Below are 18868 nucleotides of genomic sequence, written 5' to 3'. Positions count from 1 at the left end.
TCGGAGCTCTCTCAGCCCCACCCACCTCACAGGGTGTTTGTTGTGAGAGGGGGAAGGGCAAGGTGATTGTCAGCCCCTTTGAGTCTCCTGCAGGAGAGAAAGGGGGGATATAAATCCAAACTCCTCCTCCTCCTCCTCCTCCCTCCCCCCCCCCCCCCCCTCCCCCCCCCCCCCCCCCCCCCCCCCCCCCCCCCCCCCTCCCCCCCCCCCCTCCCCCCCCCCCCCACCCCCCCCTCCCGTCTTCTTCTTCTTCTTCTTCTTCTTCTTCTTCTTCTTCTTCTTCTTCTTCTTCTCTACATCATACTAGACCTGAGGTCCCCAATCTTTTCCTGGCCCGTGGGCACGGTTCGAATTCTAAAATATGGAGGTGGCCACGCCCACAAAATGGCTACTGCAAGAGGTGGAACCAACCGCAGAGCGACACGGAGTGAGGTTATTCATAACTTATAACCGTCTCGATCTTGACCGATGTAACCCTTCCAGGTCCTTATGCTGACGCTACAAAACGACCCCCCCTCGCTCGAGACGGGGGTGCAGGATAAGGAGATGCTGAAGAAGTACGGGAAGTCGTTCCGCAAGATGATTTCGTCGTGCCTGCAGAAAGACCCCGAAAAAAGGTAGCGGAGGCGGAGCAGGGTTGGACAGGCCAGTTGGGTTCTGCGGTGGATCCGGGCTGCTTTCCGAAATGGGGGTGGGGTTGTTGGGTTGAGAGGTTGGGACAGGGCCACCGCCGTCTGCCTGTCAGCTGATTTTACACAAGGTAAGGCAGCGTTAGTCCCGCAAGCTGTGCAGAATCGTGCTGAGCCACGGGGAGGCGGAGAGCGAGCTGCAGCGGGGTTGTTTGCTGGGCTTGCGTCCGCGGACGCCTTGTCGTCTTGGCTCTCAGTGGACAGGACGGCACACGAGGCTTCTGACGAATCAGCATTTAATTCACCGACAACGTGTGAACTGCTGCTTTGTGTTCTGCGGCGTGTGTTAAAACGCGATGCGAAGTGACAGCAGAGACCTGGAACGTTCACAAACGCCTCTTTAATTCATGAACTCGCTGTCAAGTCACAGCCTGTTTGGTTTTCAAGGCAGGAGACATTCGGAGGTACTTTCTCGTTGCCCGCCTTTGTGGGGCAACTCTGTGGGGCAACTCTGCTGTTCCTTGCAGATTTCTCATCCAAATACTAACTAGGGCCGACCCTGCTTTGCTTCTGATATCTGACCAGAATCAGGCTATACTCTGTTCCACATAAAGATGTTAGTACGATCAGTTGAGGCACTGCAGCTGAGAAAATTGTATTCTTCTGCAGGTTGCATGTGGGGAAGTGGGGAAGCAAACCTAATTTTCCAGGTTAGAATCTACTGCACATGTGGAGAAGCGGGGGATCAAACCCAGCCCTCCAGATTAGAGTCTGCCACTTGTAACCACTACACCATGCTAACTCAGACAGCTACTTTAGGTCCTCACTGATCTAAAGGCAGGAAGTAAATGAAGTCAGTAAATAAAAATGAGTTGGAAAAATCCATCAGCGACTGTGAGATGTGACGGTCAAAGGGATGGCTTTCCACTTTCAGAGGCGCAGCATCTCTGCTTCTGTTTTTGGGGACCTGACGTTGGGGAGTGGATGCCATCATCCCCCTCCCCAACTTATGAAGAAGAAGAGGAGGAATTTGGATTTATATCCCCCTTTCTCTCCTGTAAGGAGACTCAAAGGGGCTTGCAAACTCCTTTCCCTTCCTCCCCCCCACAACAAACACCCTGTGAGGTGTGTGGGGCTGAGAGAGCTCTGAAGAACTGACTAGCCCAAGGTCACCCAGCTGGCATGTGTTGGAGTTCACAAGCTAATCTAGTTCACCAGATAAGCCTCCACAGCTCAAGTGGCAGAGCGGGGAATCAAACCCGATTCTCCAGATTAGAGTGCACCTGCTCTGACACTACACCACGCTGGCTCTGAACCACCCTCGACTATCTGGGCAGGTGGTCCTAATAAAAGGTGTTGTAGGGATTGTGTTCTGATGTTTGGCGCTATAGTTTAGGACCCTAACAGCTGCCAACAACTTCTTTCTGGTCTAACCCAGCCGCTCTGGTGGTCTTCCCTGAAACGAATAGAAACGCACAAGGACAGATAGTGACCGTCTAATCCGATGGAAGCATATAAAAGACCCACAGAGATGACATAAGTCTCACACCTCTTCCAGCGTGAAGCCAGGCATCCTGGTTGCGTAGCTGTCTTTTTACGAGCCTGTTCCGCGCAGAGAGTGCTGTCCGTGGAGATCTTGTTTTACAGTTGACGTGTGGATTGAAATGTACACATCTGCAGGAAACAGCAGTTTCTCTGCTGGGCCAAATTCTTATCTTATGACTCTTCCACCAGAGATGGGCTAAGCTATTTAAAGATTTCTAAAGCACAGTTTGTTTTGGCGTAGGAAGGAAAGCAGAAAGAATGGGAAAAGGGTTCCCCTAATGTGTTTCCCTCTCTTCCTTTTCCCTCTTAGGCCCACAGCTGCCGAACTCCTAAGACACAAATTTTTCCAGAAAGCGAAGGTACGCTTATTATGTCTTACCTGTACACCTCACCTGTACGTCACAGACTGGTTCCGCCCGAATCTGATTCATCGAATTGTCTCTGCCTTAATATTCATTAGATCTCATCTGACATGGCAGTCGGACTCCCTTGATTCAGAGGCCACAGGGCAGGGGGGAAGAGGAGGCATTGCCAGATTTAACACGATCACTGTCTCATTGAGCTAGACTAGGGGTGGCCAACGTATGGGGCTCCAGATGTTCATGGACTACAATTCCCATCAGTCCCTGCCAGCATAGCCGACTGGCCATGCTGGCAGAGGCTGATGGGGATTGTAGTCCATGAACATCTGGAGCCCCATAGGTTGGCCACCGCTGAGCTAGACTGTTGTAACAGTCCTTGCCCGCCCTATTAGCTTGCATTTGCAATTAAAATGAAATAATCCAGACAATAAAACTGTCCATAAGAATACAACAAAAATAACAGTTATGTCAAAAATAACAGTTATGGCCACTAACCTGGATAGCTTTAAAAGGGGCTTGGATAGATTTATGGAGAAGTCGATCGAGGGCTACCAATCTTGATCCTCTTTGATCTGAGATTGCAAATGCCTTAGCAGACCAGGTGCTCGGGAGCAACAGCCGCAGAAGGCCATTGCTTTCACCTCCTGCATGTGAGCTCCCAAAGGCACCTGGTGGGCCACTGCGAGTAGCAGAGAGCTGGACTAGATGGACTCTGGTCCGATCCAGCTGGCTTGTTCTTATGTTCTTATGTCAAAGAAACATACAAGTGAAATCTCCTTAAGGCATGTTCTCTTTAAAGGCTGCCTAGTAGGTGGGAAGTGAACTAACCTCTCCAAAAGCTGATTCCTGTGGTTTTGGGCCTCCTGGCAGAGAAGGCTGGGGCCCTGCTAGATTCCAGGTCCCACAGAACAGGAACCTAAAGTAAGCCCTGTAAAGATTTGGAAGACTCATCTAGGAAATGTTGCTCTCTGGGGAGATTCTGGATCCACTGAAGGGTTTGACTGTCATAAATAACGTGCAAAATGGAGGTCTCCAGTATTTCCCTTGGAATCAGCCTTGTTGTATCACTTCTCTGGGTCTAGCTGTAACTTCCAAACCATCGGCAAGGGTAGGCCCATATACAGTTATTCCTTCCACACTGCGGCTTTCTCCATAGCAGGTTTGATATATCGTGGGTCAGCATGAGGAATCAAATGGGAATCTTTCGGGCCATTTGAAGAACAAGATGCAGACAATAATTAGGGTTTTTTCCCCCTTTTCCAGAACAAAGAATTTTTACAAGAAAAAATGTTGCAGAGAGCCCCAACAATCACCGAAAGAGCCAAAAAGGTACTGGGGCAATCATTGGAGGGGTGTGTGTGTGCCCAGGTGTGGGGTTTGGGTGGAACTCAATTACGCGGCCTGGGACCCTCGTACCTTCGGGACCGCGACACCCCATATCACTGGCTCCTACTTCCCGGCTCTCATGCGTTAGGCAGGAGGCTAATCTTGCTTGGTGGTCCCCTGCCCCTGGGCTGATGCTGGCTATCTCCTACACGTGGGCTAAGCAGTGGACTCCCTATGTTACAGCATTGGCCCCTGCCTGGTAGAACACTCCTTCCTCCATCTGTCCATAGGGTCTCCCAAGGGACTCCTCGGCGAGTTCCAAGAGGGCCTTGTAAGACTATGCTGTTCCACCGGCCCTTTGAGTGCCTTGGTAGCCGCTGACAGGGTGCCCCCTCACTGCCCCTTTGCCCTGGCACTGTTAAGCACTGTAGAGCCCCCCCCCATTGAGGGGCCTGCCATCCCCCTCTTTGGGGTAGGTTTTAATTGGGGTTTTGGACGCCTCTTGCTTATTTATTGATTGTTATCCGCTGTTTTATATGAATTTTAAGATGTTTTATTGATGATTAATAGGATGGAGCCTATGTATTGTATTGTGTATGATTTGCTCCTGTCTAATGTTTTTGAACTATGTTGTTCACCGCCCAGAGCCCTACGGGGATTGTGTGGTATAGAAATTGAAGATATAAATAAAAAAATAAAATAAACTCCTCATAGGAATGGGCTTGCTGAGTCCAAAGGGAGACTCCAGGTTTCCAGATGGGGGAGGGGAGGTGGCAGAGCAGAGAGCATCTGTGACCCTGATGCACATGTTAACCAGAACGAACAAACACACACAGGCATATTCGGGAGTTCTTCCATATGGCGGCCGATCCTGCAGCAAAGGGAAACCCTGCTCAAAACCAGGCGTTCAGCTGAATCTCTTGGGAAATGTTGCACCCGTTCAGTATAAGAAAAGAAAAACGTCAGGGTCGGCAAATAGACCCCCAGACCCTCTTAGGTTTCCGTCAATCGCTGTCTTCCTTTTTGCGACATCAAGAGGGTGGGGCTGATGAAAAGCCAATCAGAGAAGCTTACTCTACTCTGAGGGTTCCATTTTCTGTTCCTTTTCAAAATAGTGACAGCAGAAAAAAGACCCAATCACATTTGTGGGAAAAGCTGACCAGCAAACAACTACCCTTACAAATGAACAAGGGTTAATGGGTCTTCGTTTTTTAAGTGGTGTGGAAATGGTATTGCCCAGGGGCAGGCTAAGAAATACATATTGTGAATAAGATCAACCTTCTTGTCATTAAATGATATTTTCACATGTAGGCTGTCTTTCTCACTGGTACTCGAGATGGATCTTCAGGGAATGGGGTGCTGGGTGGTTTCCGGGCTGTATGGCCGTGTTCTAGCAGCATTCTCTCCTGACGTTTCACCTGCATCTGTGGCTGGCATCTTCAGAGGATCTGATGGTAGGAATGGAAAACAAGTGGAGTATATATACTGTGAGGCCGGTGGGGCCATTTGAATAGAGGATCCTAAGGAGTCACAGAAACAGAAGGAAGAAAACACAGGAAGGAAGAAACTGAAAATGAACAGAATTCTAGCTGCCAGTGTTGAACTCCTAGAATCAAGATAAGTGACTGATCAGTCTCCACACAAACACAGGATAAACTATAGACCATAGTGCACCTAAAGGAAACAAAGACCAGGATACTCTCTCATTCAGATCCATTCACTCCATTGACCCTATGCATTCCCATTGTTAATTCCATACATATAGACTTCTGTGACTCACATGCCAGGCTACTCTCCTATCTGATGGCCTCACCTTTGACCTTCTACAGTATATGTACTCACTTGCTTTCCATTCCTACCATCAGATCCTTCCAAGATGCCAGCTTACAGATGTGTGAAGTGAACGCCAGGAGAGAACGCTGCTAGAACACGGCCATACAGCCCGGAAACCACACAGCACCCCAGGGATTCCAGCCATGAATGCCCTTCGACAATATTTCTTCTGGGAATGTTTCCTTTTGGCTCCGTGGAAGTCTCTGTTGGAGATCTTGTTTGTGGCCCTTTGCCTTTCCAAACATGTATACAAGATGTCAGTTCGGCAAAGATTTTCCAAGTCTCCGAATCGAATTTGACTCACTTTTGGCTTTATTGCCCAGGTCCGGAGAGTCCCGGGTTCCAGCGGGCGTCTTCACAAGACGGAGGACGGCGGCTGGGAGTGGAGTGACGACGAATTTGATGGGTAAAGAAAGCTGGCTAGAAGGCAGAGCTGCCATTCTACAGCTCTGTAAGTCTCTGCAGGCTGCCTCTCGGATGGAAAGAAGTCCATTTCTGGGAGAGTGGCTCCCTTGGGAAACCTGTTTGAAGGATCCAGTGTTACCCAGATGAGACTTCAAGGGCAATTCGCCATTTCTTTGGCACTTCTGGAAGGAAGTCCTGTTTTAGAGACATGTGGAGCGTGTTCAGACAACCTTCCTTGAGATCTATCTGAAAACTGAATCCTTTGGGAATGGGATCCAGCGAATGGGATCCCCCCTCCCTTGAAATGATGCAGGTATTAACCATCACATGCAATCATAACCATCGTAACCAGCATCCTCCTGCAGTTTAGAGAATCTTTGCTATGATCCAGTTGTAGCACTTTTTAAAAACATTTCAAATTTATAACCCGCCTATCTAGGAACTAGGGGGCATCTTACTAGAAAACGCTTTGGAGGAAGAATTAGGACTAATAAAAGGAAACACTTCTTCACGCAATGTGTGATTGGTGTTTGGAATATGCTGCCACAGGAGGTGGTGATGGCCACTAAACTGGATAGCTTTAAAAGGGGCTTGGACAGATTTATGGAGGAGAAGTCGATTCATGGCTACCCATCTTGATCCTCTTCTTTTGATCTCTTAGATTGCAAATGTTTTAGGCAGACCAGGTGCTCAGGAGCAGCAGCCAGCAGAAGGCTGCCATTGCTTTCACCTCCTGCACGGAGAGCTCCCAAAGGCACCTGGTGGGCCACTGCGAGTAGCAGAGAGCTGGACTAGATGGACTCTGGTCTGATCCAGCAGGCTAGTTCTTATGTTCTTATCCCCGTAGGGTTCAGGGCAGGTCACAACAATCCATAAATACAGTCCATAAAAACATTTAAAATAGAGCCATGCAGAAATTAAAACAACAGTACAGTGCTTTTGTGTCCTAACATTGCAAAACGCCATCAGCGTCGTCCCCTGTGGGCTTCTGTGCTGGAAGTATTTCAGGGTGATGTAGTCGGAAGGAGGAAACGTCTGACTCAATCAGAGGACAATCTCAAATTGTCCTCCTTTCCTGAAGAGAGCCTCAGCTGCCGTTTAATATTTATAGACGCAGCCGGGCCATCTTTGCTTCTGTTTCCAGGAGGACTTGCTGGCGCATCTCAACTGTGTTGAGGAAAGGTATCAATTATTTAAAAACAAATAGCCAGTGAGGTCTCTTTTCCTGCTTTCCACTTTGTAGTTAATCTGTACAGACATCTGGCCCAGGAGGGTCAAAACAGAGATGAGCCCACAGTCTTCAAGTACAGTTTTCATAAATTTCTTGCCTGGGTTTTTTGAAACACAGAATTCTGTGGTAAAGCCGAATAGAGTTGATTCCCATTGATTTTATTCAGCTGTTACTGAAATTCTTCGGGTTGCTTTTTTCCCGTCTCCCCTCCCATTCCTAAGCCCATGATATGACTTTTTCACCAACCCTAATTCAAAAGCTGTTTATAGAAAAATATAAGGGTTTTTTTTTGGGGGGGGGTGTATCTGAAAGATAAACTTGTGTGAATTCACTGATTTTTACATTATTCAGTTATGTTCAGTTCTACATCATGAAAGGACCTGGCCGAGCTTCCCCCACCCCCGAGAAATCACTGTCCCTGGAGAGTTACTTCTTTCCCATGGGCTTTTCCGTGCTTCCTCTGCTGAATTTTAATGACCAAGATTCCTCCCCTCCTTATGAAAAAGTAATTGTAATAAAATATAATTAACATAGTTTAGCAGTGCTTCTGCAAGCTAACATCACTGTGTATATTTAAAACTTGCAGTACAACAAAATTGAAGTAAGATATTGAACCGAGACAAGAATTACGTAAGGATTGGCCCGTCAATTTTAAGTCCCTCCCAGCTGCCCCCTGCAGATTCCTTCCTGCCTCACTACTGTGTTGATATTAGCTGGCCAACATGGGCTCTACCCTCCAACTGGAGACCTGACTTTCTCCTGGAATTACAGCCAGCCTTCAGATTACTGATAAGTTCCCCTAGAGCAGGGGTCTGCAACCTGTGGCTCTCCAGATGTTCATGGACTACAATTCCCATCAGCTCCTGCTAGTATGGCCATGGTGGCAGGGGATGATGGGAATTGTAATCCATGAACATCTGGAGAGCCACAGGTTGCAGACCTCTGCCCTAGAGAAAAGGACAACTTTGGAGTAACTGTGCACTAGATTTCACTGTCAGGAACAGCATTCACTACATGCTCAGAGGACCTGCTTTTCGTAGCCACCCTGCAGATCTGTATGCAGTTATTGAAGACACAGGGAAAGCAGCTCTCAGGATTCAGCGGTAGCCTCTGGTTCAAGTTGAAAGGCAGCATAGAAACTGCTGGACTAAGATGTATGTTCTTATGTTCTTATGATGATGGCAAACCAATAGAATTCAGAATCTGCTGCAAAAAATTGGTGGTTTAAAAGTTTATAACAGAGAGGGAAAACAACAACGTTCTTTTGTATTAGTAAACCATAATGACTTCATGGCACCGTATCCGTGCCGAGCTTTCCCCGAGCGCTGCCCACCCTGGGCTCAGCCCCAAAATCGCCAGAATTTCCCAGTCTAGAGTTGTCAGCCCTTATCTTTGAAGCATGCGTTTGTGATATTATGTCCTCTTGTCTCAGATCTCCTGGTGCTTAAAATTGTGTAAAGGCCCATTGTAATTCTCGACACTCCTGGATGCCATGAAGGTCGTTCCTTCGTGCGAATGACCATTATTTTATTTTTCTCTCTTCTAGTCTCCCAGGGTTAAAGAATCGTCTCAGAATTCAGAGGTAAGCTAGCGATCAAACTCTTCATGATTTCGTCACCATGGTTACTTGGGTATTCCGCGTTGACTTTTGTTAAGCGCCTGGGTGCTCAGTTAACAAATGATAGGGTAACGTTTTTAAATAATTGCTGCGGGCGTAACAGCTTTTTATTAACATCCATTCATTGTCAGTTGTTCCGGAATTAGTAGAATTGATAAGGAAGTTTGGTGCACGTCATCAGCAAAATTTTAGTCCGCATTTAGTCCATGTGGATTTTGAAGAAATATCAAGAAACCCTGTTGATACCAAGCAGTTACCCTGTTTGTCTTGCTGGACATACCATTCTGTTTTATACAATTATCGCTATAAAAGGCAACGAAAAGATTTCCCCTGAAATCACCTTCATTAATGACTTTATAAGAAACCTTATCACACTGATTTGTGTTCGCAGTGAAACAGTGAAACTGTTCTGGGCAGGTCCAGTGTAGGATAAAGGCAAAAACAAAGTACCAGGTTTAGATCTCATGGAGCATTTCTACATGTGCAAAGTTCTTTCTTTCTTTCTTTCTTTCTTTCTTTCTTTCTTTCTTTCTTTCTTTCTTTCTTTCTTTCTTTCTTTCTTTCTTTCTTTCTTTCTTTCTTTCTTTCTTTCTTTCTTCCTTCCTTCCTTCCTTCCTTCCTTCCTTCCTTCCTTCCTTCCTTCCTTCCTTCCTTCCTCCCTCCCTTCCTTCCTTCCTTCCTCCCTCCCTCCCTCCCTCCCTCCCTCCCTCCCTCCCTTCCTTCCTTCCTTCCTTCCTTCCTTCCTTCCTTCCTTCCTTCCTTCCTTCCTTCCTTCCTTCCTTCCTTCCTTCCTTCCTTCCTTCCTTCCTTCCTTCCTTTCCTTCCTTCCTTCCCTTCCTTCCTTTCCTTCCTTTCCTTCCTTTCCTTCCTTTCCTTCCTTCCTTCCTTTCCTTCCTTTCCTTCCTTTGGTTTTATAGACCGCCTTATCCCCGAAGGGCTCTAGGTGGTTCACAATACAATATCATGTCCAATAAATTACGTAAAATACATTGAAAACATTTAAAATTCAGTATGCAGCATAAGCCTATACCCCGAGTGCCAGCATTCTGGCAGGCAAAGGCTGGGTGAAAGCCAACTAATGTCAGCTTCACCCCAGCCCTGCCTTCGGAATGCTCCCAGTCATGTCAGCGCAGCATCCTGCATCTGCTCATAGAGGGGTTGGTAATAGTTGCTGAATCTTTCAATTCAGACCTGCACAGGGTGCCCAGGATCATTCTTGGAGCCTTCTGAACTGGAAGGCCACCTTTTGGTTTCGTAGCTTTGGTGGGGTGGGAATGTCCTTTCTGCCGGCTGACCTCCACCCCAGGACCTTGGGATCGACAAATGGGCGTGTCAAAAACCCTAGCTGAGCCTTGCTATGGCAAGACGAGCGGATTTGCAGGGTAAAGGCTTGGGCGCCTTGGCAACTTGGCATAAGCTGGCATTAAACTTGGCATTAACCTGGATAGCTTTAAAAGGGGCTTGGACAGATTTATGGAGGAGAAGTCGATCTATGGCTACCAATCTTGATCCTCCTTGATCTCAGATTGCAAATGCCTTAGCAGACCAGGTGCTCGGGAGCAGCAGCAGCAGAAGGCCATTGCTTTCACATCCTGCACGTGAGCTCCCAAAGGCACCTGGTGGGCCACTGAGAGTAGCAGAGAGCTGGACTAGATGGACTTTGGTCTGATCCAGCTGGCTTGTTCTTATGTTCTTAAAACCTCAGCCGGTCTACAGAGGATCTTTGAAGACTTGAGGCAGAGAAACCTGATGCCAGTGTGTGCCCTCTTCGCTCCAGCTGCCGGGGTAGTCTCTTTTGCCAGCCGGCCCCTGACAAGTTCAGTGAGGAACGTGTCCACGTTGCCAAGTTTTGAACATTTGCTTGTTTTTACCTCGCAGCTTGGCCTGACACTGCTTGCGTGTGTCGGGCACTCAAATGCTTTTGCCCAACTTGGAGTGCTTCTTCGCCAGGTGGGTTTCTGAGCCCGGGGGCACGGCTGCTTTGCCTTCTCCTGAAATCTTTCCTCTTTTTTTGGGTCCTTCTAGCTCTTTCCATCGGCTGAGCCCACAGGCCCGTTGCTCAACATCTCCTCTCAGGCTCCTGCTCAACTACCTCAGCCTGCGGGACAAGCTCCTGCACAGCCACCCCCAGCGGTCCTCCCTCCAGCTCCTCAGGCTCCTGCCTCGGCTCCTCCAGCGGCACAGGTAACGCCCCTCGAGAAGACACGTTACAAACAGACTTTAAAATATCGGCAGAGCTCTTAATCACAGAACCATAGAGATGGAAGGGGCCACACAGGCCTTCTAGTCCGGGGGTCAGCAACCTTTACCACTCAAAGAGCCATTTGGACCCATTTTCCACAGCCCCGAAGATCTACGGGGCCACCTCTGGTTCAGCCTCTCCACTCACCTTTCCTTCCAGTGCTGGGAGGCGGAGGCGCCGGGCAGGGGAGCCCACTGTGTCCGACCGAGCAGGAAGTTGCCTGCGCTGGGGGGCACAGGGGGGATGGCAGCAGCGCCGGGCCCGGAAACCCCCTCTGTCCAACGGAGCAGGCAGGCACCTGATCCGTGGGGCAGAGAGGGGATGGCGACCATGGCCTGCCTGGTGCTGCCACCTCTCGCACTGCGGGAGGCAGCGGCGCCAGGCAGGGAAACCCCCTGTGCCCGATGGAGCAGGCAGTTGCCTGCTCTATGGGGCAGAGGGAAAATGGCAGCTGTGGGGATAGCGGAGTGGGGCATGGCGGCTGCTCTGGAGGGACAAGCCCATGCTACCCTCCAACCTACAACCCTCCAGAGCAGGGCTGGAAGGAGAGGTGAGTGGAGAGGATGCGAAAAGCGGCGCCCTCAGGCATGGAGCCGCCTCTGGTTCGGCCCCTCTACTCACCTTTCCTTCCAGCGCTGCTCTGGAGGGCTGGAGGGACACGCCCACGCTACCCTCCGACCTCCAGGCCACGCAGAGCCGCAGTATAAGGCTGAAAGAGCTGCATGCGGCACCAGAGCCGCAGGTTGCAGACCCCTGGTCTAGTCCAACCGCAACGTCTAACGGACAGAGAACAAAGATGGGAAGTTATTTTTACAATTTGTTCTCAGGAGCAGCAGTGGCGTAGTGATTAAGAGCAGGTGCACTCTAATCTGGAGAAGCGGGTTTGATTCCCTGTTCTGCTAGTTGAGCTGTGAAGGCTTATCTGGGGATCTAGATTAGCTTTTGCACTCCCACACCTGCCAGCTGGGTGACCTTGGGCCAGTTTGGTGGAACTCTCTCAGCCCCACCCACCTCACCAGGTGTCTGTTGTGGGGAGAGGAAGGGAAAGGAGCTTTTGAGTCTCCTTGCAGGAGAAAAAGGTGGGGTATAAATCCATTCTTCTCCTTCTTTGAGGGGGCCTGAATACAGCGAGGAAAAACAGAAATAAACTTGGCTTCTGGGGTCTGGCAGACTCCTGCCAAAGACATCCTATTTTGCCGCGGGTCCTGTAGCTGAGTCCCCTTAAGGTTGTCCACAGTGGTGGGATCCAAAAATTTTAGTAACAGGTTCCCATGGTGGTGGGACTCAAACTGGCGTAGCGCCAATGGGGCTGGGCAGGGCACGACGGGGGCGTTGCCGAGCATTCTGGGGGTGGGGCATTCCTGGGCGGGGCTGTGGCAAGGACACAGCCACTGCGCCGGTCCTTGGGCCGGAAACGCCAGTGCACCTCCTGCTAGACTGCTTCTGTTTCTGCGCGCTACTGCTGAGAGGAGGGGCGTAACTAAGGCAAAAATCACATGGCAAAATCACCAATTAGTAACCCCCCTCTCGGCACACACAAATAATTAGTAACCAACTCTCGGGAACCTGTGAGAACCTGCTGGATCCCACCTCTGGTTGTCCATAACTCCAAACAGACTAACAGCCACTCTTCCCATTGGGGCGAGGCCTAGCACACTGGACGCTTTCGCAGGCCGAGCCTCTTTGCAATTCTGCTGGGAAATTGTGGGCAGAGTCTGTGGCGAAAGGAACACTCGGGAGCTTCAGCTTTTTCCTAGAAGCTTTTTTCGTGGTTTTCGGAGCCGAGCTATATATAACCCCGTTTGGCTCCTGTTACCCGTGTGACAGCACATTAATCTTCGAAGACAAACCTCGGCATCTGCCGTCTTGGATTGCAGTTGGCTGGAATTAAAAAGCCCGTACTTAGCCCCGGTGCCTGCAGATGTTCCTCCAGTGTTTAAATGCTTCAGGGGCCCTGACCACCATTGGAAACACACTCTGAATACCCGTGGCTGTGACGTGGACCGAAAACTGCTCGCAACTGTGAGGAGCCGGCTCCCCTACGTCAACAGAGTGGAAACTAGGGGAGCTGCCGTGTGGCTGTCCCTGATTTCTTACAAGTACTAGGAGACTATAGGCCACAGGTGTCAAACTCGCAGCCCTCCAGATGTTATGGACTACACGAAGGGTTTACATCGCAGATTCAGCGCGACGTGGAACCGTCGCTATCTAGAGGCATCTTATGCTACTCAAAACCACTCTGTTTCTTCAAATAAACAGGCCCCTGTAGTGGTGTAGCGGTTAAGAGCGGCAGACTCTCATCTGGAGAACCGGGTTCAGTTTCCCACTCCTCCACATGAATGGCAGAGTCTTATCTGGTGAACTGGATTTGTTTCCTTGCTCCTACACATGAAGCCTGTTGGGTGACCTTGGGCCAATCGCTGCTCTTTCAGAACTCTCTCAGCCCCACCTACCTCTCAATGTGTCTCTTGTGAGGAGATGAAGGGAAGGAGTTTGTACGCCGCTATGAGACTCCTTCTAGGACCGTGGTGGCGAACCTTTGGCACTCCAGATGTTATGGACTACAATTCCCATCAGCCCCTGCCAGCATGTTCCATTTGCTAATAAAGATGGTTCCTGTCTACTTTTTTGCAGGCACCTTCTGCCCCTGTTGCGGCGGCGGCCCCTGCGCAAGAAGATACGAAAGTTCCCATCAGCCTCGTTCTAAGGTTAAGGTAAGACCAATCCCAGACCACTGTGCCCAGAATCTTCTTCAAATTTTGGCAGAGAATCATAGAGTTGGAAGAGACCCCAAGGGCCATCAAGTCCAACCCCCTGCCATGCAGGAACACACAATCAAAGCACTCCCAACACATGTTCATCCAGTCTCTGTTTAAAAACCTCCAAAGAAGGAGACACCACCACTCTCCAAGGCAGTGAATTCCACTGTCGAACAGCCCTGACAGTCAGAAAGTTCTTCCTAATGTTTAGGTGGAATCCTCTTTTCCTGCACCTTGAATCCATTCCTCCTGGTCCTAGTCTCTGAGGCAGCAGAAAACTAGCTTGCTCCCTCTTCGACATGACATCCCTTCAAATATTTAAACATAGCTATCATGTCCCCCTCCTTAACCTTTGCTTCTCCAGACTAAACATCCCCAGCTCCCCAACTCTTGATGTCTTGATTCGCTGTCTACTTCACTAGGAGATCCTTACAAGGTTTATTTCTTCCCTGCTCAATAACCTCCTTGGCCAACCTGACTCGTTATCGGCCGAGTTGCTTCTAATACGTGAAAAAAGTCGCAGGTTTCACTACTGACTGCTAAATTTTGCGTCGCAGCACTTAAAACATATCGCATCTTGCTAGATTAAGATTTAAATTAAATATCCTAGCACAGGGGTATTCAAACTATGGCCCTCCAGATGTTCATGGACTACAATTCCCATCAGCCCCTGCCAGCATGGCCAAGTGGCAGGGCTGATGGGAATTGTATTATTAAAGCATGCCGGGCGGAGCTACGACCCCACCTGTTGAATATCATCAATAGCTCCCTTGAGCAAGGAGTTTTTCCGGGTGGGTTGAAGGAGCCAGTGGTCAGCCCACTCTTAAAAAGACCATCGTTAGATCCTGGTGATCTGGCCCATTACAACCCTGTTTCGCATCTTTCGTTTCTGGGGAAGGTAATTGAGAGAGTGGTGTTGGAGCAGCTTCAGGGCTTCCTGGAGGACACATCGGCTTTCGATCCCTTCCAGTCCGGCTTCCGTGCTGGGCATGGGACGGAGACTGTTCTTCAGTAAGCAGTCTGAGACATGCCTCCGGTATGCAACTTGACCGAGCCGGATCGGCGCTGCTGGTGTTATTAGATCTTACATGGCGTTTGATGTGGTTGATCACGATCTTTTGACCCACCGCCTGTGGCGGCTTCTGGAGATTAGCGAGGCCCTGTCCTTCAGTGGATTCCCTCGTCTCTCCGGGACCGGACCCAGCAAAGTTAATGATCGCGGGGACTCAGCCTCCCGAAAGTGCCCACTTCAGTGTGGTGTACCTCAGGGAGCGCTGTTGTCCCCGCTGTTATTTAACATCTATATGCGACCCCTTGCTCAGTTGGTACGGAGCTTTGGGCTGACCTGTCATCAATATGCTGATGACACTCAGCTCATTCTGTTGATGGAGGGGGGAACGGTCATCGCCCCTGTAGCTCTCCAGCATTGCTTGGAGGCGGTCGCTGGTTGGTTGAAGCAGAGCAGGTTAAAACTGAATCCATCGAAGACGGAGATCCTCTGGCTGGGCCGGGGGGGAGGGGTTGGGGATTTCCAGCCGCCGGTGTGGGAGGGGGCTACATTGGCACCGGCCTCCTCCGTCCGCAGCCTGGGGGTCCACCTGGATTCGTCTCTTTCAATGGAGACCCAGGTGGCCCATGTAACCCGGGTTGCGTTTTTTCATCTCCGGCAAGCCCGACGGCTGGCCCCCTTCCTCTCCCAAACGGATCTGGCTACTGTGATCCATGCAACGGTCACCTCCAGGCTAGACTATTGCAACTCGCTCTACGCAGGCCTTCCCTTACGACTGATTCAGAAATTAAAACTGGTCCAGAATGCGGCGGCCTGCCTGCTCACAGGAGGTGCCGCCAGAGATCATATTTCGCCTGTGTTGCGCCGCCTGCACTGGTTACCGGTTGAATTCCGAATCATCTTCAAGGTGTTGGTATTGACCTTTAAGGCCTTGCGCGGCCTGGGACCTCCGTACTTGCGGGACCGTCTTGCCCCATATGTCCCAAATCGACCTCTGCGTTCAGCAGAGGCCAACCTACTGGTGATCCCTGGCCCCTCAATGATGCGGCTAGCCTCCACCCGGGCCAGAGCCTTTACAGCTCTGGCCCCTGCCTGGTGGAACACTCTACCTTCAGCTATGCGGGCCCTGCGGGATCTTAATGATTTCTGCAGGGCCTGCAAGACAGAGTTGTTCCACCGGGCCTTTGGAGAGGCTGGCCGTTGATGGCCCCCCCCCTTTTAACATCTGTGGACCCTGCTGTCCCTCTTCTCTTCTTCCCCTCCCCCCTTTTTAGGGGATCTATTAGTAGGACGCCATTGCTCTACCTGATGTTAGAACGCTGCATTTTAATGGGGTTGATTTTAAATATGTATAGAGCCGTTATTTAATGATTACTGATTTTATTGTGCTCTATCTATTTGTTTGTTCACCGCCCTGAGCCCTTCGGGGGAGGGCGGTTTATAAATATAAATAATAATAATAATAATAATAATAATAATAATAATAATAATAATAATAGTCCATGAACATCTCGAGGGCCATAGTTTGAAGACCTCTGTCCTAGCATTTCAGAATGTTAACGGGGTTATGTTAAACTTCCTAAGATGTTTATGTAGTTTTTAATCTTGTAATCTTGTATTTGTATAAATGGTTGCCGGTCATTGACCGCAATAATAAAATTAGACTTGATCTGCCAGTAGTGCCGCTGAGGCTGGATATAATTGCTTTGGGGGTTATGGGAGTTCTCCATCTTTCTTTTTAACCGAGAATAGCAACCGGTTTGCTTTTTGTTTGGAGCGCTTTATTCGCGTTGTGTTGGACGTTGCCTTTGATCGCTGTTTCAACTGTTTCTTGTTCCCCCTAACAGGAATTCAAAGAAAGAACTCAATGACATTCGGTTTGAATTCACCCCTGGGAGAGGTGAGTGTGTGGAAAATGAAACTCTGCTGTAGAATCTTAGAATTGGAAGAGACCTCAAGGACCATTAAGTCCAACCCCCTGCCAGGCAGAAACACACCATCAAAGCACTCCTGTCAGATGGCCTTCCAGCCTCTCTTTCAAATCCTCCAGACTCCGCCACACTCTGAGGTAGTGCATTCCACTGTTGAATAGCCCTTACAGTCAGGAAGTTTTCCCTAATGTTTAGGTGGAATCTCTTTTCCTTCACCTTGAACCCATTTCTCCTTGTCCTAGACCAGTGGTGGTGAACCTTTGGCACTCCAATTGGCCATGCTGGCAGGGGCTGATGGGAATTGTAGTCCATAACATCTGGAGTGCCAAAGGTTCGCCACCACGGTCCTAGACCTAATCTCAGGAGCACCAGAAAACAAGCTTGCTCCCTCACCAACATGACATCCCTTCAAATATCTAAACATGGCTATCATGTCCCCTCTTAGCCTTTTCTTCACCAAACTGAACATAAGAACAAGCCTGCTGGATCAGACCGGAGTCCATCTAGTCCAGCTCTCTGCTACTCGCAGTGGCCCACCAGGTGCCTTTGAGAGCTCATGTGCAGGATGTGAAAGCAATGGCCTTCTGCTGCTGCTGCTGCTCCCGAGCACCTGGTCTGTTAAGGCATTTGCAATCTCAGATCAAGGAGGATCAAGATTGGTAGCCAGAGATCGACTTCTCCTCCATAAATCTGTCCAAGTCCTTTTTAAAGCTATCCAGGTTAGTGGCCCATACCCAGCTCCCCAAGGCTCTCCTCGTAGGGCACGGATTCCAGACCTCTTGCCATTTTGGTTGCCTTCCTCTGGACCCGTTCCAGCTTGTCAGTATCCTTCTTGAATTACGTTGACGTACTGTCGTAGCGCAGACGAGAGCGACAGAGATGATCGGGGAGCTTGAAGACCAAGCCCTGGGAGGAAAGGCTCAGAGACCTGGGAATGTTCAGTATGAAGAAGAGGAGGGTTAGGGACATGGTTGCTTTCTTTAAATATTTGAATGTCTGACTCTTAGAGGAGGGCAATAGTTTTTGTTTGAGTTCAAAAGAGGAGAAGAAAAGTTTGGGTTCGTACCCCACTTTTCTCAACAGTAAGGAGTTTTGAAGTGGCTTACAAACTCATGTCCCTTCCTCTCCCCGCAACAGACACCTTATGAAAGTAGATGGGGCTGAGAGAGTTCTCAGAGTTCATGTGGATGAGTGGGGAATTGAACTTGGTTCTCCAGATCAGAGTCCGCCTCTCTTAACTACAACGCTATGATGGCCTCTGATTCCTTTAAATCATAGGTGTCAAACTCGCGGCCCTCCAGATGTTATGGACTACAATTCCCATCAGCTCTGCCACTTAGCCATGCTGGCAGGGGATGATGGGGACTGTAGTCCATAACATCTGGAGGGCCGCGAGTTTGACACCTGTGCTTTAAATTCATCCAGCAGTTCTTTCTCTTACAAACCAGCAACCAGAATTAGATGCTCTGTCGCCTGACGGGAGGGAGGCAAAACGTTCAAATCTCAGAGTGTGGCTTTTGGACGGGGTTGGAAGCCACCTGTTTGAATCAAAGAATTTCTCTGCACCTGTAAGCTGTAGGTTCTAATTTGCTCTCCAGCACCTGTGTGCACCTGTGACCATTTCTTCCTTATGTGCTTTCCAGATACTGCTGATGGGGTATCCCAAGAACTCATCTCGGCTGGGCTTGTGGACGGCAGGGACTTAGTAATAGGTAACACCAGATGCTGCTGAATTGCACGCTCCCCCTAATCTCTGCACTTGGGGGGAAACTGAATGTCCTTGCCTCTTCCCTGGAGACGGAGGGGACCTGGCACATTCTTGTCCAGTATTGCAGGAAACCCCACAGGGTTTCCAAGGCAAAAGACATTCAGGAGTGGTCTGCTATTGCTTGCCTTGGCATAGAGGCCGTGGACTTCCTTGGTGGTCATAATAATAATAAGCAGCTGATCCTGCTTAGCTTCTAAGAACATAAGAACA

The 18868-nt window shown here is 49.5% G+C and overlaps 1 protein-coding gene across 1 annotated transcript; it reads left to right on the top strand.

Annotated features, from left to right (window-relative positions):
* Positions 1-474: 474 nt before the first annotated feature.
* LOC125424916 (serine/threonine-protein kinase OSR1-like) lies at positions 475-18637 on the top strand (the record flags this gene model as incomplete). The annotated part of the gene is made up of 10 exons (XM_048482352.1): positions 475-617; positions 2485-2533; positions 3800-3865; positions 6019-6095; positions 6127-6147; positions 8877-8913; positions 10975-11133; positions 13826-13905; positions 16807-16859; positions 18534-18637. Coding segments are annotated over 10 exons (774 nt in total), but the record flags the coding sequence as incomplete, so codon positions are not given.
* Positions 18638-18868: the final 231 nt, after the last annotated feature.

The sequence above is a fragment of the Sphaerodactylus townsendi genome, unplaced genomic scaffold (genome assembly GCF_021028975.2).
Source record: "Sphaerodactylus townsendi isolate TG3544 unplaced genomic scaffold, MPM_Stown_v2.3 scaffold_147, whole genome shotgun sequence".
NCBI classification, from domain to species: domain Eukaryota; kingdom Metazoa; phylum Chordata; class Lepidosauria; order Squamata; family Sphaerodactylidae; genus Sphaerodactylus; species Sphaerodactylus townsendi.
Note: the sequence above shows the minus strand (reverse complement) of the source record. Positions and strands in the feature narration are given on the sequence as shown.